Below are 21536 nucleotides of genomic sequence, written 5' to 3' on the forward strand. Positions count from 1 at the left end.
AACCTCAAGGGACGGTCGGACCTCTTCCCATCCTTACATCCCTCACTGAGCTGGGCTTCCCCCACTCCCATCCTGTCTGGACCTAGGAGTCTGGTGGGGGTTCCAGGGCAGAGAATGCAGCAGAGACCCCTGAGGTCTCCCCCGCTGTCCCCACTCTGTAAGGGTCCTGGGATAGTGTGTGTCCCGCCCTGGTGGTTTGGAGGGGTCTCAGTGTAGGGGACCCCTAGGTGCATGCCCTGCTGTTTGTAGTGTGGGTATAGTACAGGGGGGTCCCGGTGCAGTGTGCACTGCAGAGTCTCCCCTAAACGTGTGTTCTACCTTCGGGGGGGGGTCCGGGTGCAGCATTGCAGAGGGTGAAGGAAAGATCCTGGCAGCGTGCTTCAGTATTTGTAGTTGATGGTGGCCATTTTCCCTTAGTCTAGCTGGTCTCCGGTTGGCATCCATGTTTGTGTAGTCAGATGTCACAGGGGGCCGTTTTCCCTTCGTCTGAGAGATGCTGGAGACAACTGAAGCCTTGTGGGGATGCTGAAGCTCTTCCTCTTCCTCCTTAGTTTCCTCTTCCTGTGCCCGGGACATATGAACCGGGATAGCGCCCATGATGATGCTTGGTTCCAATTCTCGGTGCTCCTCCGGGCGGTATGGTGAGTCTTTGGGGGTCCCTGTTATCTCTCTCTCCCTGCTGATAGGTACCCTGAGCCTTGAGGGGATCCTTTTAGTGATGCCAAAAGATTGTTTTTGTACTGCAAGGTCTTCCTTTCCTTTATAGAGCCTCAGGGTCACATCTCCCCCACTGACACCCTCATGGAGGTGGCAGGTCCCTCTGAACTCCAGCTTCCCTTGGTTGCACTGACGGCGGTCCTGCAGTTCTTAGTGTCCCGGGTAGAAGTGGCGTGTGGGCAAATTCCCAGGAAGAAGCGTCCCCTGCCTTCCCCTGTTTAGTCTGTCTCATCTGATTCTGGGCAGGATGCCGCCCTGTACACAGCCCGTCCAGGAGGACTTAATATCACACCCCCTGATTCATCCGATGGTGAGGATGATTCCTCCATGGTCGCAGCAGCGAAAAAAAAGCCACTAGCTGCTAGTTCAGTGGTTCTCAACTTCGGTTCTTTAGGACCCACTAACAGACCAGGTTTGCAAGATAACTAAATTACATCACAGGTGATCTCTTTTGCTGCTCAGTGATTGCAGTATTCTAATCTGCATCTCCCCAAGGTAATACTTAAAATCTGGCCTGTTAGTGGGTCCAGAGGACCGGAGTTGAGAACCAGATGCACTTATTACTGCAGTGCGTAAGACTTTATAGATGGAGGATGCAGTTGATGTAGCCACGAACATGGCTGTGTCGTTTGGTAAGCATAAGTCGCATCATACTCCAAAGGTGTTTTCCTTATGTGCCTTATTTTGACAGGTTTTCCTGTAAGGGATGGGAACAACCAAAATTACCCTTTGTGGTCCCTAAACATTTTGCTGTACATTACCCTTTTGAGGAGTCACTCTTAAAAAAGTGGAGTAGTCCACCAGTAGTGGACCCTCTTGTTTCCAGGTTGAGTAAAGCAACCATGATCCTTGTAGAGGAATCCACGTCCTTTAAGGACCCGGCTGACAAGAAATCGGAGGCTGTGGCACGCAGCATGTTTACTATGGCTGGTTAGCCATTGCGGCCAGTCTTTGCCTTGCCCTGGTGTCTCAGACCCTAACTGAATGGGCCAAGCTTTTGCACCAAGGCCTGGGGGGGGGGGGGGGGGGGTGAGCAGGTCCCCGCAGCTTATGTTGATTTAGTGGACCAGTTGGTCCATGTAATGCAGTTTTTGTGATGCAGCTTTGGATACAGCTCCTATGCTGTCCAAACTTGGTTTCAGCTGTAATGATTAGGCGCATGCTGTGGCTTAAGAATTGGTCCGCAGACCAAGCCTGTAAGAAAGCTCTCATTGATCTGCCCTTTCAAACCTCAGGGAAAAAAAAAAAAAATTAAAACCTGAAAGATAAAGGCATAATGAGCTAGTTCACATCGCATACTAGCTCATTCTGAACAAAGCCCCTGCAGTGTCGCCACTGGTAACACGCCGTCATGTTCAGCCGTCATCTTGGTTTGCAGAAGCTGCGTTGACATCATTCCCGCTTCACGGCATAGGGCTCTGAAGGAACATCATTTGCAGCCGTTCCTTCAGAGTGCATGCGCCGATGACGTCATCTGCTGCATGCAATGTATATATCTCTTAAACAGTGCAAGTTTAGGAGATATTTACAGTACCTATAGGTAAGCCTTATCATAGGCTTACCTATAGTTACAAACACTACTTGGGGGTTTACAGCCACTTTAAGGGGATCATGGGAGGGAAGAGTACATTCCTGCCACAGTCAAGGGAAGGGAAGGAGCCTTGCCGCAGACGGGGGCCCTCCTTCTCTGCCCATAGAAAATTATTTTCTCTATCGCTCATTGACAGACGTAGTCCTCGGTGATTCAACACCCTCGGGTTATGCTGCCCTCTACAGGAGTAGGACTAGACAGGAAAGAAAACGTTCTGGCCACACCCTAGGGGCAGTCCCAGAGGGTATATCCTCTCACTTCCTGCTCTAGCAAATCAGTTTTTTTATGTCTAGTTAGGAGTAAGGACCTAGATACCTTGCTGGGATCTTCGGTCCTGGCAGGATTTTTTTCTTAGAAAAGATTTTTTAGACAGCTTTTTTTCTCCAGTGTTCCTGTGAGATCTTCAAGCAAGAAAGCTGAACTGGGCGACGGGCTGGATGTTGAGATCCAGTGGGTCACCCCAGTTCAGCCTACGAGCGCGTGCAGGCCATAGCTCCGCGCTGGGTCGGCCGCGACATAGTCCCACTGGACGGGGACTGACCCTGCGAGTTAAACGTCTCGCTGAAACACCAAAGACCATGAGTCACGGCGTCCGTATTGGTCGACAGCCCTCCTACCTCGGTGGAGAGGGGTACTGTCAGGAGTTGGCGCCCGCCTGGTTCCGGTATGGTGAGTAGTATGTTCTCCCTTTCCCCCTGACGGGTCTTGTGGTGAACGCGGGCCCCTCTCTGTAATGGTAAGGATGGGTTCCCCTCTATCCTATAACATGTCACAGATCCCCCTAATTGAGTGTGATTTTTGTGTACAAGAAGCCAGGAGGCTTGGTTTGGGAGCTGACAATCTAATTGTAAAAATGTGAAAATGATTGTAGTCAGTGGCAGTACTGGAACTTTACTGTGATAGTATAAGGTATCCTACCTGTCAGAAGCCACAGGGCGATGTCTATACATGTATACTGCATTCCAGATCATTCCTCCAGCTAAGCAGATGCCTCCCGACGGCCACGGACCGCATACGGCCCGCCAGGGTCCGGTACCGCCGATCATGCTGACCACCATGAGGGTGAAGGGTTGTGAGGCCGAGATCCTTCTGCAGACATGCCGCTATTCTGTGCAGGCCGCCGCCATTGTCTGGTAGATCGCACGAGGCCGCCATTTTGGTGTAGCCTCGTGTCTCCAGCATGGGGGCGGCCATGTTTGAGGTGACTCAAACACCTCATGGAGCCAGGGGGAGGCGCCGGCAGGCGTGTTAAGGGGCGGAGCCGCCTCCTTTACCCAGGAAATAGGGCCAAAGACTTCCTGTCTGTAACAAGACAAGCACTGACCAAGCTGATGAAAACTTCTGTGCATCAGGGATGAGCCTTGGGGTCTCTCTCGCTCTCTCTCTCTCGGGTCCAAAAGGGCAGGTAACACTGAGGGGCGCTGTTGCGACTGGGGGACACAAAATAAAACAAAGAAAAAAAAACGTTTTTTATTTTGTCATTTTTTGTCGCTGGCAAGTGTCTTGTATAATCATTGACCCTGCCGCATAGGTATCCCCACCTGATCCCCTCAAGGTGGCCGCAGGACCCTCCAGTACCCCACTTGTTTTTAATGCATTATCGGCAGTTTTGGAGTCTTTGGTATCCCGGGTGGAGGTGGCCTGTCAGGGACGGGGGTCAAGAAGCGACCCCCGCCTACCCCTATTGTTTATCAGATACTTCAGGGGCTGTTGTCTCAGGTAATATCTCCTCAGCAGTGAGGAGCACGTTTCTGCCTCCGCCATAGCACAAGAGTGGTGGATGCACTAGTTGTGTCCGTCCGGGAAACCTTTAGTCTTGAGGTTACACCGGCAGAGGTGGCTGAGACTGAGATTCCTTTTTGGTACTTGTTAGCCTACCAAAAGGGCGAAGGATTTTGCTTTACCCAAATGGGGTCGTTTTGAAACGAACCCCTGTTATTTCCAAACGCATGGCTAGGTGCTATCCGTTTGAGGAATTCCTCTTTATAGGATAGACGGTACCACCTGCTGTCTTGCCACAGACTGTTAGGATAAAAGGACCTCGTAACAACGAGGACCTTCCTTTTCTGCTCATAAAGAGTTGTTCGTTCCGCGAGGGCGGGCGATAAGGCGAAACCCTCCAAAGCCCCTTTAGAGGGGTTTCAAAGGGCGCTGGTCGGCTAAACAAAAAGTCTGGCTCAGCCAAGCCTGAAGATACAGCCTGATGCGCCCCTACCCATCTCTGGGGTGGGGGGGATGTCTTCACCGGTTTCTGGAGGACACAGGATCGAGTTTCGATTCTTCCCTTCTAACATTGAACGGTTTCAGGGGTTCTATTCAAACCTATTCACAATGCCCAGGAAAGAGGGCAAGGTGCGTCCAAATCTGGATTTGGTAAGAAATAGAGTCCATCCATACAGTGGTGGCCTCCCTGCATCAGGGGGATTTCCTGGCGTCCATAGACATTTAGGAGGCCTATCTTTATATCCCCATCATCGCAGGACATCAGCGTTTTTTCGCTTTCCCAAAGATCATCCCTGGTTCCCACCAGGAGACTGAACTATCTGGGCCTAAGGTTGGATACATCCTGGGCAAGAGAGTTTCTCCTTGCGGAGAAACTCCAGAAGGTTCAGTCAACGATTCGGATGTTGCTGTCCGTCAATTGGCTGGGACTGATGGTGGCCTTCTTAGAGGCAGTACCGTATACCCAGTCTCATACCCGAATTCTCCTGAAGGAGATTCTTTTTTAATGGAATCAGAATTCCGATTCCCTGGACAATCGGATCCGGTTGAGCGAGCGGACCAGGAAGTCTCCGATGCTCAACCAGGGGAAGTCATTTCTTCCGATAGTATCCAGATTACCAATAAGGGTATCGGAACTGAGAGCGATCAGATTTTGTCTGATTTACTGGATCGAGCAGCTCTAGAGCAGCCCGATTCGGATCCAATCGCATATGGCCTCTTCATCCAGAGGTGTTTCACTAGCTGTCCCTTCATTGGGACATCCCGAATGTGGATCTGTTGGCACCTTGGCTTAACAGGAAGTTGCGGAGGTTTGTAGCTCGTGCCGCGATCCTCTAGCGGACGCAGCAGAAATGCTGATCGCCCCGTGGGGGCAGTATCGGCTACGGCATGCCTTCCATCCTCTCAAGTTGCTGCGGGAACTTCTTCGCAGGATAGAGGTGGAGGGAATTCCAGTTATTCTGGAAATTCCGGACTGACCTCGTCGAGCCTGGTACGCCGACTTGGTGAGGCTAGTCGCGGACGCTCCTTGGAGACTTCCTCTCAGGGAGGATTTGCGGTCTCAGGGACCGATCTTCCATCTTGCTTTACAGTCGCTGGCTTAATGGCCTGGCCATTGAGACCCAGGTACTGAAGGACAAGGGAGTGTCAGCTTCAGTTATTCCTACCTCCAGTTAAAGCAAGGAAAGCGACTTCCAGCACATGGAAGTCTTATATTGCATGGTGTGAATCTATTGGATTTCCCCCACATACCTATTCGGTGACCCGAATTTTGGTCTGTCTGCAACAAGGGGTTGAGCAGAAACTATCCTTGAGCACGATCAAGGGTCAGGTTTTCTGCGTTAGCAATCTTCTTTCAAGAAACCTTTGGCTAATCATTCCTTGGTGCGGAATTTCATCCAGGGGGTGCGACATCTGGCTCCGCCAGTGCGCGCACCCTTACCGCCTGGGATCTTAATTTAGTGTGGTCGGTTCTTCAGAAACTTCTCTTTGAAGATATTAGGGAGATTCCCTTGCTTACATTATCCCAGAAGGTGGCCTTCTTGGTGGCCATTACCTCTGCACGCAGGGTGTCAGAACTGGCCGCATTATCTTGTCGTTCCCCATATCTGGTGGTTCATAGGGATAAGGTGGTTCTTCTTCCGAATCCATCCTTCCTTCCTAAAGTGGTTTTCAGAGTTTTTCATCTGAATAAAAGTATTGAGTTACCTTCCCGTGTCCTAAGACTAGCCATCCTTGGGAGTTTGCATTACACTCCTTGGATGGGGTTCAGAAGGATACACTTGACTACTACGAACTTGTTTTCGTAAGACGGACTCACTTTTTGTGATCACGGATAGCCCTTAAAGGGGGTTGCCTGTGTCTGCCGCGACCATATCTACAGCGATCAGTCAGACGGTGGTACAGGCTTATTCTATTAAGGGTCGGAATCCTCCGTTCCCTGTTAGGGCGCACTTCACTCGAGCGCTCAGTACTTCCTGGGCCTATCGCCATCAGGCGTCAGTGGTCCAGGTATGTAAGGCGGCCACCTGGTCGTCGGTACATACCTTTACAAAATTTTATAAGATTGATGTGATGGCATCGGCGGATGCCTCATTTGGCCGCAAGGTTTTGCAGGCCGCAATTTGAGGAGACCGGTGGTCTACCTCGGGGGGTTTTTTTCTGTTGAAAAATTTCTGTTGAGTCTCATCATTGAGGATGAGCATTGTAAACTTCTAGTTGGCACCGGTTGGGCCTTCTAGATTGGATTTGATTTCCATTTTCCCACCCTTCATTTGTGGTACTGCTTTGGGACGTCCCGAGGGTGTTGAATCACCGAGGACTACGTCTGTCAATGAGCGATAGAGAAAAATGGATTTTTGTAAAATCTTACCGTAAAATCCTTTTCTCTTAGCTCATTGACAGACGTAGTACCCGCCCCTCTGTTTTTGAGTTGGGTTGGGTTAAATTCTCTAAACACTGCTTTGTGACATAACTGATTTGCTAGAGCAGGAAGTGAGAGGATATACCCTCTGGGACTGCCCCTAGGGTGTGGCCAGAACGTTTTCTTTCCTGTCTAGTCCTAATCCTGTAGAGGGCAGCATAACCCGAGGGTGTTGAATCACCGAGGACTACGTCTGTCAATGAGCTAAGAGAAAAGGATTTTACGGTAAGATTTTACAAAAATCCATTTTTGCGCTTCTGGGACAGAGAGTAAGGGAAATAGATCTTTTAAATTTTCCCCGGGCGGTTCCAAGCAACCTTGGTCTGGTAAGCCTAGAGCTAGCTTTCCCAGACCAGAAGACTAGACTCCTTCAGCATGAAGGTCTGCCCTCACCAATTATTGGCCCCGTGGACTTCTTTGGTGAGCGTCAAGGAGATCCGCATATTTTTTTGTTAGGGGTATCCAGAAAGGGGTACAAAGCTTGTCCTTTTTTAGGTCCTGAGTCTTTGTGTGGATTTAATTCCGGCAAAAGTTCAGGTGATGTCTGCACTACCTATGGCCCCCCTATCCCTGTCCAGGGAATTGATTTACCTAGGTCTGATTCTATTTCTGACCAGGGTGGTCCTTCCTCTGCACAAACTTCAGGGACCACAGGCCGTGATTCACTGGCTGCTGTCACACAGTTCTCTCTCTTATTTTGCATACAAGTTCTGAGTCTGGTGGTATGCACCTTCAAGACAGTTCTGTTTGCACATGCAGCTTCTTTAGCAGGTTCGGCTGCACAGGAGGATACCGAAGTTCTTGACCAGGCCACGGAAAGCCCAGTATTATCCTCGGCTAAGGCTTTTTCTGCAGTTCCTGCAAGGAATCAAGAGCGAGGATCTTCCAATCATCCTGGTGGCTGTAAACATCGCTTGGGAGCTTCCTCTCGGAGAAGACCAATTGTCCCAAGGGCTGATCTACCATTCTGTTTTACAGTCGCTGGTTTTAATGGCTTAGCTATTGAAAGCCAGGTACTGAGGGATTGAGGTTTGTTTGGATCAGTGATTCTTACTATGGTGAAGTCAATGAAGTAGTCTTCCAGCAAGATACAGTGCATTGCGAAAGTATTCGGCCCCCTTGAATTTTGCGACCTTTTGCCACATTTCAGGCTTCAAACATAAAGATATAAAACTGTAAATTTTTTGTGAAGAATTAACAACAAGTGGGACACAGTCATGAAGTGGAACGAAATTTATTGGATATTTCAAACTTTTTTAACAAATAAAAAACTGAAAAATTGGGCGTGCAAAATTATTCAGCCCCTTTACTTTCAGTGCAGCAAACTTTCTCCAGAAGTTCAGTGAGGATCTCTGAATGAAAGCCAATGTTGACCTAAATGACTAATGATGATAAATAGAATCCACCTGTGTGTAATCAAGTCTCCGTATAAATGCACCTGCACCGTGATAGTCTCAGAGGTCCGTTTAAAGCGCAGAGAGCATCACGAAGAAAAAGGAACACACCAGGCAGGTCCGAGATACTGTTGTGGAGAAGTTTAAAGCCGGATTTGGATACAAAAAGATTTCCCAAGCTTTAAACATCCCAAGGAGCACTGTGCAAGCGATAATATTGAAATGGGAGTATCAGACCACTGCAAATCTATGAAGACCTGGCCGTCCCTCTAAACTTTCAGCTCATACAGGGAGAAGATTGATCAGAGATGCAGCCAAGAGGCCCATGATCACTCTGGATGTTCTGATACTTTTAATACTGATTGCTACCAAACTGATTACCTAGAGCAGAGAGGGGGGTGTTATATACCAGCTGAGGACAGCCCATGGGCATAGCCAGGTGATTTTTGTTCTGTCTAGTCCTACTCCTGGAGGAGGCAATATAACCCACTAGTTATGGTTTATGGAGCGCTGTCCGTCGAACTCAGAGAAATGGATTTTATGGTAAGTACAAAAATCCCATTTTTACAGTGAGTGCTAAAATCATTACACACATATACAGTTTCCTGGAACCCCCTCCCATAGCCTTATGTACAATTACATTAACACCTCCCAAAGCCTGCTTCATATCACTGTAAGATTGAGAACTTGTTATATGAGAGCACACCTCAATCTTTCCAGTAATGTTCCTCCAATCACTGAGGCAGTTCCTGAGTATCCTAACAAAATATCAAAATACTTCCTTTCTGAAAGTAGTTGTTTTAATCCCCCCCCCCCCCCCCCTGCATAGATGACAGTGCTGTGGCTTAGTTATTGGCTGCTCAGGCTGTGTTGTGCAAACCTTGTGAGTTGGGGGAGGTGGGCATTGGAGAAATGTTTGGTTTATTGTTTGGTACTTGTTTTTGCTTTAAGGAAGCTGTTGATCGTTTACATTCTGTAAACTTTGCCATGTACAATTTTTCAGGCGGTGAAGCAGCTGTTGGAGCTTCCTCTTAACCTCTCTGTTGTGTCCCCTGCTCATACACCAAATTGGGATCTGGTAAGCGATGTTGTGAATTCCTGCAGTCGCATCTACCGTTCATCCAAGCAGTGCCGCACTCGCTATGAAAATGTTGTCATTCCAAGGGAGGAAGGAAAAGTAAGTTCTTTATATAGTACACCGCAGTCTTGTCATTACTTTTACATAATGGTAATTCCTAATAGATAGTGGTTGTATTTTTTTTACCCTAATTGTTACTTAAACATTGCAATTTAGATTATTTTGTACCTACTTATTTGTCCCTTTTTTTCTACATGTTTAAACATTTGTCATATTTTTATGATGGGTTTATATATAGCTGTCTGATCTCTCACCTAAGTATTGACCTAAAATAGCATTTTGTAGCATGATCACACCCTGTTTAATGAACTGTCTGGATTAGCTATAGTATGCATAGTTGTATGGTTCTGTCCCAGCCCAGCCACAGTCAAATAATTGATTTTGATGATTCTTTGTTCTCAACATTGTTAATTATATCAAAAAATCATTGTCGGTATTGGTTAGATTGTGATTTGCAGTCTACAGGTAAAATAATAGTGTTAAGTACAGCAGTTGGTGTGTATATATAGGCAATGGAGTTTGAAGCTTTGTTTAAAGCTTGTAGTATTTTTGTAACATGGATAAATGTGAATCATCTTAAGGCAGCAAATTCTAAGAGAAAATGGATGTATTATATTATTTTGCCCCAAAAATGTGGTATAAATGGCTCCAACCAAATATAACGTGTAGCACTACTCCATTGGAAGCTGCTGATTACGGGTTACCATTAGCAACAACATGACAGTTTGACATTTTTCCAAGTGTTCTAGTTCAGTAAGGAAACAGACCAGTAGCTTTGGTTTTTGTGTTTTTATATGGAACTTGGATAGGAGAAGGGAATGAGTGGGATACTCGAACTTTATACAACTATGCACAATTGGCTGGGACGAATTGAAAATGCTGAGTAACGCTAGTCACAGCCTGGCTGCTGCTTCACTTTGCCCTTAGCCGTGAAGTATAAGCGAATGAGCTTTCTGAGGTAATCTGTACTGTACTGCTGAACAACTTCAGGGCCCTTCCTGGCACCCCCCTTTGTTCCTATTCTTCAGGGTCAACTACACGGCACCCCCTTTACTGATAAACTTCCTGTGTGAGCTAGCTCCTTGATCCCCTGACTTCTCTGGAGTGGTCCCCTCCCTTGGGCAGACCCTTAGGCAAAATTCCTGGTACTCACGATACTGTTTTTCCCAAAAGTCTCTGCCAGCAGCTCCACTTGTCAGCGCTGTGTCCTCTGCAGCTCAGGTCCACACACCTGGTTCACTAGGCCGACCGCCTGAACCACCTTCCTCACACCTACAGGAGGAGAGACAGCCGTCCACCTCCTCCTGGGACTTTGCTCCTGCCTCATGCGCTCCCCGCTTTTATCACCAATCCCATGATGCACCTCTCCAGGTGCCAACCCACTGGGACAGTTACAAAAGCTTTTGTATCATTGGTCATGTTTCCTCCACTGTCCAACAGGCCTCCCTATTGGACACAGTGGGGACACTCCCTCAGACCAGATGAATACACACTGAGCACAGAGAGCAGGCCTAACTAAAGATCAGGCTCCCCTGATAAGCAGCAGGAGCATTAGATGCCTTTACCTAGCACCTATCTAGGAGGGTGCTACACATGTATGGAGGACTTAGGGGGAATTCGAAATCTGACAGAATCCTCATTGGGGCTGTTTTTTTTGTTCTCGGTTTCACAAGGAGGCAGTACATTGCTTAAACTTCATTGAGTTCTAGCGGTTGATGGTTCAGGCCCTGAGTGAACTGTATTCTGAATGAATTTCTAATCCCCATCTGAAAGTTTTAAACAGGTAGTTGCTTGGACGCAGTTTTTTATTTTTCTCCCTTGCTGCCATTTATAAATAATCATCACATGCCATCCCAGCTTTCCTAAAGCATTAGTCATGGCATGACTAATTAAACTTTACTCTCAATTGTTTTTTTTGTATTTCAGTTGCTATTTGATGCAAGCCCAAAGAAGAAGTCAGAAAATGTGTTTAAGGTATGCAGATTTTATTAACTCCAAATGAATCACAACATTCACCCTTTGACTATTTTAGGTTAGACAAAAGTTCTGATGGGTGAAATTAAGTTGAAAAATGCTTGGAGTCTTTTTATCATAAAGTGGAATTTCTCCCCAGGTGCTGGTCTTCAGGCATCTCGATTGGCCAGTTCCGGATGAGGTGTGTCAGTCATCTCGGCACACTGATCGTGCTGGCAATGTAAGCTGAGCTGCAGCATAGTTTACATGTCACAGATAATTGCAAGCAGGCTGGTGGGTGTATTTTATTTCAGCAGAAACATTGGATATCTCTACTATGGTAATAGCCTGCGCCTGCTTGCAGTCTGTTGTAAAATGCTTTCCGTTCCACTTTAATTGTACAGGACACACGACTTGCATTTATAGACTATGGGTTAAATGCAGTCTACCCCCAGCTTGATCGCATATCGCAGTGCGATCTTTACAGTTCGCACAGGATTGGATCGCACAAGTGTGAACCACTGTGCGATCTGATCCTGATGCGGCTGAAAAAAAGGGTCTTTTGTGCGGGTGCAGTGCGAATTTAGCCATACAAAGTGTATGGCTGAATTCGCACTGCACAGCCCATTGCATGTAATGAAGGAGCAGTGCGCTCCGATATTACATGCGATCGCCGCAGCCGCAAGAGTGTGAACCGGCACTCAGTGAACTCAGGGAAAGCACACAGCTAAAATAACGAAGGAGTGGCTTCACAACAACTCCGTGACTGTTCTTGAATGGCCCAGCCAGAGCCCTGACTTAAACCCAATTGAGCATCTCTGGAGAGACCTAAAAATGGCTGTCCACCAACGTTTACCATTCAACCTGACAGAACTGGAGAGGATCTGCAAGGAGGAATGGCAGAGGATCCCCAAATCCAGGTGTGAAAGACTTGTTGCATCTTTCCCAAAAAGACTCCTGGCTGTATTAGATCAAAAGGGGGCTTCTACTAAATACTGAGCAAAGGGTCTGAATACTTAGGACCATGTGATATTTCAGTTTTTCTTTTTTAATAAATCTGCAACAATGTCAACAATTCTGTGTTTTTCTGTCAGTATGGGGTGCTATGTGTACATTCATGAGGAAGAAGAATGAACCTAAATGATTTTAGCAAATGGCTGCAATATAACAAAGAGTGAAAAATTTAAGGGGGTCTGAATACTTTCCGTACCCACTGTATATCACCAGGTCAACTAAAGTCAGTGATATCATCTTCCCCAAACACAAAAAAAAAATAGACCTAAGGGAATCACCTGATTAAAAGTGTTAACATTACACCTACCATTATCAATAGGGTCATTACAATAGAAGTCTATCTTGTACCATTTCCTCAGGTGCTACGTTAGGTGCATCTAACTAGGCTTCCCACATTTTTTTCAAAATTTTGTTGGCAACCCCATATTTCTAAGAGAAGTAAAGTATTAACCACCTTGCTACATGATTAAGCCGTAGAAGAGGGTGACAACCACCTCATGGCTATTAATCTTCTGGCTATAAAAAATGTACTTATGGACACAGTCAGCAGGGTGTTCTCCCTGAAAGCTCCAGCCAGCCCAAAAACACAAGTGAGCAAAGTTAAAGAGATTGGAGAATCAAACACCAGACCGACTAGGTCCACTCTATCACACCAGTACTGAACTAGCTTAGGACAGCACCAAAATATCTGCAGTAGGTCCCCCTCATCTCTGGAAAGTCTCTGCAACCATATTTTTACAGCCACTGAGGCGTCTGGTATGCCCTATGTAGGAAATAGAGTTGTGATAGTTTTTAGATAAAGAGACAGTAGGAATTATTTCTATAATACAGTCCCATCGTTCTGTGGAGATCGCCCCCACATTTTATTGCCATTTGGCTTTACAAGCGAGGTTTAGTTGGGGGTCAGAATAATCATAGAAGACATTTCCCTCATTTAAATGTTGCTTTAGTTACTATGTTGAGGACAAGTGGTTGAAAGAATAAAAGTTGGAATTGCTTCTGCTGCAGGGCGCAATTGAAGGTACTAATAAAAGCAACTCTTGGGGTTCCCATATTCCTCTTGCAATTGTTGGAATGATTTCAACATGTTTTGGTATACACCTGATGTATATGCATAACACCCCTGGATTTCTGTTGGTTCGATATTTACAATTTTGCTTTTTCAGATAAAGTATTAATATCCCACAGAGGAGTATAATTTGAATAACCTTCATATTGTAGAATAGATTTGACAGAGCTCTAAATTCATTGCAACACTGTTGAAGTAATCGGACTCTAGCAGAGATAATTTAGGTATAGGGCCGAAAATTGAGTGTGGGAAGAGAGGTAATAAAGTCGCTAATTGGAAAATGCTAAACCTTTCTCACCAAGAGGCCTTTGGAGTATTTCCATCATACTCTAGCAGTACTCTGCTTCCTTACCAGCTAATGAAACAGGTTGCCCACGATGTAGAACCAGTGCTTTGGTATCCATATTGGTGTATTTTGCAATGGGTAGAGTATCTAGGCTAGTCAAATCATTTTATTTAGGTTGACTTGACCCACCACAGATATTGGGAAATGGCACCAGGTTTTGCATTTAAAACGTAGCTTGCCTGACATTGGTACTAAGTTTAGTGTGGGATAATGGCACACGGACCGAAATATTAACGGCCAGCTATCAGGACTATTTTCAGTGATACAGAAGTGGCTGGTAGTTTAGAGGCACTAAAGTCGATTTATCCCAGTTTTTCTTGAGGCCTGAAAAGGAGCTGAAGTTTCCAATTAACACTATTAGATTGGAGAGCGAAGTGGAGGTATCGCTAAGAAACAATATAGTGTCATCCGTGTAAAAGGCAATCTTCTCTGTAGGGTCATGACGGAATCCAACATTCTGTGGACAAAAAAAGATGGGTGAGAGAGAGCACCCCTTCCTGGTGCCCCTAGAGGTACATAGAAAGGAAGAAGCTTGCCCAGTAATCCTTACTTGTGCGGATGGTTTATAATAAAGGGGTTGCAACCAAGCTGTAAATTTTAGGCCCAATACCAAAGTAACATAGCACTGCCTATAGGAAAGGCCACTCAACACTATCAAAGGCCTTTGCCGCATCTTGGGACAATGTAGCTCTTTTGGGAACATCCTCCAATGGGTGTTGGGTGTTAAGAAAGAATATGATGATCTCCCTCCTTCATCCTCTAAAAATTGATCAAGGTCAGAGTCAGATTCTATGCAGCCTAATTGGGGCTATAGTAAACCTTGAAACGTGGTGGAAGTTATATCTGGATTACTCTATCCTTAGATAAGATTAGCAAAGATGTGCTTTCAGATTCTGCCCTCTAAGTCAGCCCTGTGATTTCCAACAGCAAGAAAGTCTGAATAGTTTTTGGAGACAAGCTTAGGCCCCTTTTCACACAGGTGCCCCCGCTTAACTGAATCTGTTTGCTCAGCAAGGTATTACTCTGCTGCTCCCCTCTGGTCACTGTGCTGCTCCCCTCTATTGGGAAATCGCATGTAAACGCATCGCCTGTCCGTTTCCATCCGATACAACCCGCCAGATGGATGGAAAATAGGACCACCATCCATCTGTTTTGAGCGGACAGGATCGGATGGTGGTGGGTGTCAGCGGACATGGGTCCGCTGACATCCACCACACCATAGAGGACAGTACAGTGTCCGATCAGGTGTGCCTGAAAAACTGACAGGTGGACCTGATCAGACAGCCAGTGTAAAAGATCTGTTCTAGCTGTCAAAGCACTAGTTTCAGCCGTAGTTGGGCTAAAGTTACAGAAAAATGCTTGAAATCTTTAACTACACAGTAAAAAAATAAACTGCGGTAGCATCCTGCTGCTAATGAATACAAATTATTGCAAATGCTTGCAACAGTATTGCTTCTTTTGTCTCTTCTCTACTTTATTGCATTGATGACAGCCTGAACTGTTTTGTTTTAATTTCCTTTCTGGAGAATAAACCCCTAAGGACAAGCCAAATCTATGCACAAGACGAGGGACAATCACACTTGCAATTGTATACCACTCGCTTCGATCTGATGAAAATGACAGCTGGAAAGAGAAGTCCACCTATCAAACCTCTGTAAGTGAGACAGTGCCTTGAAATTTGCATAAGTTGATTTAATTATGGCTATAATACAAATAATTTATATAAATAGCATTATGAACTATATGTTTGTTACTAAGCTAGTTTATCAAGTTTTTCATTTTATTTTGTATCTTTTTTCTGTTAATTCAGATTCACCATTATGGTTTTTTACACAGAGTTGTACAGTATTTAACACTTTTCTAGCAAGAATTTAATCCCTTCATGCCATCCTAACACAAACATGTTGCTCCAATGGACGGTGCTTTTTTTCATAGGGCCGCATATTTGTGTATCTCCCTTTGTGCTGGGAGCACGCTCATTGCTCTCATTGCGCAGAGACTGGGTTTTAGCATAGCAGAGAACCCCCGGGCCCCTCACTAACGATTAGGACCCGGAACTCCTGATTCAGGGGTCATCTGATCACTGTGAAGCCTGCTCCTGTGTTTTTTCTCTGTGAATGGAGGGCGATGCATTGTTCGTTCTCTTCCCCTCTCCCCCCCCCCCCCCCTTGTAGAGTAAAAAAAAAAAGTACCTGGATCAAGGGTTTGATCTAGGTCAGTGCAAGAAATAGTGTTTGGGTCAAAGGTCAGGGTCAGTATTTTATTTTTTTGCACAGGATTTAACACTTTTTGGCCAGTTTTCCTTTGTTGATTAAAAAAAAAAAAAATTCAGGAGATATCCATTACCATTGAACAACAAATGAAAGCCAAATTTGCCCTTAAAAAAAAAAAAAACACGGTAATATCCACCTGGATAGACAAAGTAGTTGTGATGATATGTACAGTTTTAATAACACATGTCAAAGTTGCAAAATTGTGCTTAGGAATTAAGATTTGTTTTACCCTTAGGCATGAAGGGGGTTAAAGACCAAACATTTATTATTTTTTATTTTTTGCTGAACTTCAAATCTTGGTTTTTCTTTAATTCATTGAGGGATACAGCTCCTGATCATCCTAACCATTGGATTATACTGCCCCTACAGGAGTAGGACACTAGGCAGAAAAAAAGTCTGGCTACACCTATGGGCAGTCCCAGGGGGTATACTCCCTCTCTCTGCTATAGGTACTGTGCCCGAGTAAGGACCTAGTTCCTTGCTGGGATCAAGGATTCTGGCATTTTTTCTTTTTGGATAGATTTTTTTCTCCTGTTTTTATTCCTGCGAGAGCTACAATCAACTGCCAGACTGGGCGACGGGCTAGAAAAACTAGATCCAGTGGTCACCCGAGTCTGGCCAGGGAGCATGTGCAAACCCCAGCTCTGAGCTAGGTTGGCTGCAACATAGCCCCCCCCCGGATGGGGGCTGGCCTGCGAGTTAGTGCCTCGCGAGGTCGCATACCACAGGGTCTCAGCCCGAGTCGCAGCGTTCCTCCTAGCCGACAGCCCCCCATTTAGATGACCACCGGCTGTTTGGGGGGGGGGGGCTGTACCTGGTAGGGGTTCCTGGCATGGCCCCCCCCCCCCCCATCCTTCCTTGGCCTGTCCTTGACACCTAGGGATCCCACGCAGGGCCGCCATGTTCTTGCAGCCTGTGTGCTCGATGGCGACCATTTTTGTGTAGTGTAGCAGCCATTTTGCGGTGGTTTGCCATTGAAAATAGTGGTGGCCATGACAGTGGAGCCCTCTGAGTGGCGATTTCGGCAGTGGGAGCCCCTCCTCATCCCCTGGTGCTGACTCCTGGATCGTTTTGTTTCCTGATCGCCACTTGTGCAGTGCAGATTCTCCTGGTGGCTGCAGTGCCTGGTTTTTGCGGGGAGATGAGTCTGGTGGGGTCCTCTCCCTCTCTGCTGATGATTGATTGGTGCTCTGTGACTGGCAATCTTGTGTTGCTGCCAGAGCCAGGGAGTTGTCCCTTCGGAGTTTTTTTCACTTTTTTGTGGGGTTCTCCTTTTGACATCTCCCCACCTGATTCCTTCTCTGGGGCTGGGGGGCATTCCGGGTCCCATCAATCCATCGATGCACTGACAGTGGTCCTGGAGTCCCTTGTGTCCTGGGTGGAGGTGGCTTTTGGGCAAAGGACTGGCATAAAGTACCAGACTTCTAAAAAGGTCTAACTGATCTTGCCTTTCAAGGAGATCGCCTATTTCCTGCTACACTGAATGACATTATTAAAGGTCTCACAGGGGGGGAAGAGTACCTTTTCTGGCTACTAAGGGCAAGGACCCTCATTGTAGATGTGGGCTCTCCTTCTCGGCTCTTAAGATGTTTTTTCGTCCCTCGGGGTTGACTGACAAGGGATTAAAGCCCTTCGGGGCCGCCTTTGGAGGATCCAAGTGAACTTGGTCTGGCAAGTCAAGAGCGTGCTTTTTTAGACCCGAGGGCAAGGTCCCTTCAGCAGCAAGGTGCGCCCTCACCCATATCTTGGGTGGGGGGATGTCTTCACTGGTTTCTGAACCCATGGAATTCCCTAGTACAAGACAAGTAGATCCACAAGGTCATATGGGCCAAGGTCAAGATCATAAGCTGTGTCCAACAGTGAATGAAAGGGAAAAGGTGATTTCTCTATCGTCCATTGACAGACGCAGCCTCATCTTCATGAGCTCTGTGGGTTATACTGCCACCTGCTGGAGCAGTCTAGGCACTTCGTTAGTACAAGGTTTTAGCATGTACACACCCACGGGGCTGTCCCTCCAGACATAACCCTCACAGACACAGCCCAGCACATCAGTTTGTTTCTGCCTAGAGAAGGAGTAGGATCTAGGTTTCCTGCTGGGACTCCGGTCTCAGTTTATTTATTCTTTTCAGAATATTTTTTTTTATTTCTCTTTACTCACTTGCTAGCTAGTGTTCAGGGAAGAATTTTCCTGGTGATCTACAAGCAACGATGCCGGCTGGGGCTTCGCACTGGATAATCTAGATCCTTATGGTCCCCCCAGCCTGGCCTACGAGCGTGAGCAGGTTCTAGTCCTGATCTAGGCCTAGCCATGACAGTGCCTCTTTTCCAGAGGGGAACGAGCCTGCGAGCGAAAGCCTCGCTGGGACGCGACGACCTGGAAAGCCCTGAGTCGCAGCGTACCCCTCGACTAGCAGCACCCCCACTTTGGGTGGGAGGCAGTCTGCCCGGAGAAGAGCCCACCTGGTCCATGGTATGGTGAGTAAATGTGACCCCCTTTGCCCCTGCTGGCCTTGGGGGGATGTGGGCCCCCTCCTGGGGATAATGGGATTTGTGCCTCCCAAAAGATCACCCTGGCCTGCCTGGTGCCCGGTCTATTTGTCCTATCCTCCCCCCCCCCCCTTCCTTGTCCCTGTGGTGGCTGTGTGTCTGGAGCCCCTGGTGTCCTGGGGGGGGGGGGTTACATGGTACCTTGGGCTTGCTGGTTCCTGTTGTGGTTCCTGAGGCTGCCATGTGTTGGTCCATGGCCGCAGGGCTCGCAGTGGGTGCCGCCATCTTAAGTGTGGGCAGTGTGATTTTTTTTCCCCATAGACTTGTATGGGGCAGCCATTTTCCCAAGCTTCCTATTGATCTGTATGGGCAACCATTTTTGTGTAGCTCTTGTGCTATGCTGAGCATTGTGACCTTTCCTCAGGCGACATCACTTCCTGTGCATTTTGTTTCCTGCTGCTGGCCGAGGTCACTTCCTGTCTTTCTCTCCATGCTGCTGGAACGATCAGAACGATGGTTTGTCTGAGGTGGTACAGTACTTGGGGTCCCTGCGGATGTATCCTTGCACATTCTACTGTCAGTTTAGTTTATGAGATTCCCTGCAGACCGCTGTGTTCGCCACGATCGGCGCTCCGAAAGCGACAGTACTCCTGTTTTTGCAGATTGCAATATGGAGTCCCAAACTGTGATATCACCCTCAGACCCACTCTGTGCGACTCCCGGACAGTCTGGATCGCAGTCGCTGGCCGTGTTTTCAGGAATGCCTGGTGACTAAAGTTGATTTAGTCATGAAAAAGGTTGATAGCCGAAAACAGCCGCTGTCTTCTCCATCTGTGGAGGTGTCATCTAAATCAGAGGCTGAAGTGTTTGCCCCGGACACTCCCCTACCTGAGGGGTCGCTGTCCTCAGTCAGATGGTGAAGAGGACCTGTCCTCTTCAGCTGCAGCGCAGGAATGCACTTTAGTGGAAGCCCTGATTATTTCAGTACGGGACACTTTAAAAATTGGCTGATGGACTGAGTTTATGTTTTGTCTTTTCTTGTTTTGAAACCATAAACAGAAATTTATAAAAAAAAAAAAAAATTGGCTGATGAGCCCACGCTGGCAGGGACGCGGTAGGCTTTTGGCTCCCAGAAGTTTTAGAAAGCTAGCAATGTTTTCCCTTATCCCGACACTTTTCACGATATTGTGAATGACCAATGGCGGCTCGTTAAGCACATGTTAGTTGTGCCAAAAAGCTGGTATCCTTTTGCTGAAAAGGTCTCCAACCGTTGAACAGTGCCACCTAAAGTGGCATCATTGAATCGGGGGGTTTTCTGACTTCCATCGATGTCAAAGATGCGTATCTCCACGTCCCCATTTTTGAGGGACACCGGCGATTCCTCCGCTTTGCGGTGGCAGAGGAGCACTTTCAATTTGTGGCGTTACCCTTTGGTCTTGCCTCGGCTCCCAGAATATTTACCAAGGTCCTGGCCCCAGTGCTGGCCTTGTTACGTCAGCTAGGTATCTCAATTGTGGGATATCTGGACGATCTTCTGTTGCAAGCAGTCTCCCACTCGGATCTGCTGGGCAATGTTTCTATCAGACCCTTCAGAAATTCAGGTAGACAATTTCAAAAAATCTGCTTTGACGCCTTCAGTACGTGTCACTTATCTGGGGCTGACTCTCGACTCTACTTTGGTGAGGGTCTTTCTCCCCCTGGACAGAAGCTGCAAAAAGCAGTCAGGTTGCTGATGGAGACCGATCAGTCCATGGGGGCCGTGGATCTGATGGTTTCAATCTTCGAAGCAGTCCCGTTTGCTCAGTCTCACTCGAGATTTTTGCAAATGGAGATTCTGGTGAAATGGAACAGAGATTGCACCAGAAGATTAGCTTGAGCCATCTTACAAGGGCGGCTCTTTCTTGGTAGCTCCAGTCTCCTGTCCTGTGCCAGGGCAAGTCCTTCCTGCCGGTGTTTTGGACGGTGGTCACCACGGACGCCAGCCTGTCAGGCTGGGGTGGAGTGCTGGGGAAGCTCTGTGCCCAGGGGATTTGGGCATCAGAGGAGTCTTCCTTGCCAATCAATATTCTGGAGCTGAGAGCGATCAAGCTCTGCCTGCTTCATTAAATAAGTCGGCTATGCGGCTCTCCGGTTCGGATTCAGTCGGACAATGCCACGGCCGTGGCTTACATCAATCATCAAGGGGGCACCAAGAGTGCTCTGGTGGCCAAGATTCTGATTTGGGCAGAAGGCAATGTTCAGGCTCTTTCCGCAGTCCACATTCTGGGTGTGGAGAATTGTCAGGTGGTTTACCTGAGTAGTCAGGTGTTAGATCAAGGGGAATGGTCCCTTTATCCGGAGGCGTTTCATCTCCTGTGTGTCCGGGGGGGGGGGGGGAACCCCTGGGGGGGGAACCCCCGGACGTGGATCCGTTTGTGTCCTGCCTCAACAGAAAAGTTCAGCGGTTTGTGGCCAGGTCTCGGGATCCTCTGGCTGATGCCACAGTCGCTTTGGTAGCTCATTGGAGCCAGTATCGGCTGATTTATGCCTTTCCTTCGCTCGTACTCCTGCTGCGATTTTTTCACCGGGTAGCGATTGACGAAATTCTGGTTGTTCTGGTTGCACCAGACTGCCCTCGGCGGTCTTTGTACGCAGAGCTGGTAAAAATGGTCGTGGATCTCCATGGCGTCTTCCTCTGTGGGAAGATCTACTTTCTCAAGGACCGATCTTCTATCCGATCTTCCATCGCTGGCTTTAACGGCTTGGCTGTTGAAAACAAGGTGTTAAAGGATAGAGGTCTCCCTGACTCTGTGATTCCGACTCTTTTGAAGGACAGGAAGTCGAGTTCTGGGAAGATCCATCATCGTACGTAGAAATTGTACATTTCATTGTGTGAATCGCTGCAACTGCACACTCGCTTGTTTTCTGTA

The 21536-nt window shown here is 47.3% G+C and overlaps 1 protein-coding gene across 1 annotated transcript in view; it reads left to right on the top strand.

Moving 5' to 3' along the window:
• The window catches only part of LOC309562146 (E1A-binding protein p400-like), a 305609-nt gene that overhangs the window by 211260 nt on the left and 72813 nt on the right, over window positions 1-21536 (top strand). Inside the window, exons 37-39 of the mRNA XM_082266271.1 lie at window positions 9351-9524; window positions 11412-11459; window positions 15394-15521. Coding sequence (XP_082122397.1) covers window positions 9351-9524; window positions 11412-11459; window positions 15394-15521 — 350 coding nt within the window. The remainder of the gene's footprint in view (window positions 1-9350; window positions 9525-11411; window positions 11460-15393; window positions 15522-21536) is intronic.

Source organism: Pelophylax lessonae (genome assembly GCF_965119305.1).
Source record: "Pelophylax lessonae genome assembly, chromosome: 1".
Classification (NCBI taxonomy): domain Eukaryota; kingdom Metazoa; phylum Chordata; class Amphibia; order Anura; family Ranidae; genus Pelophylax; species Pelophylax lessonae.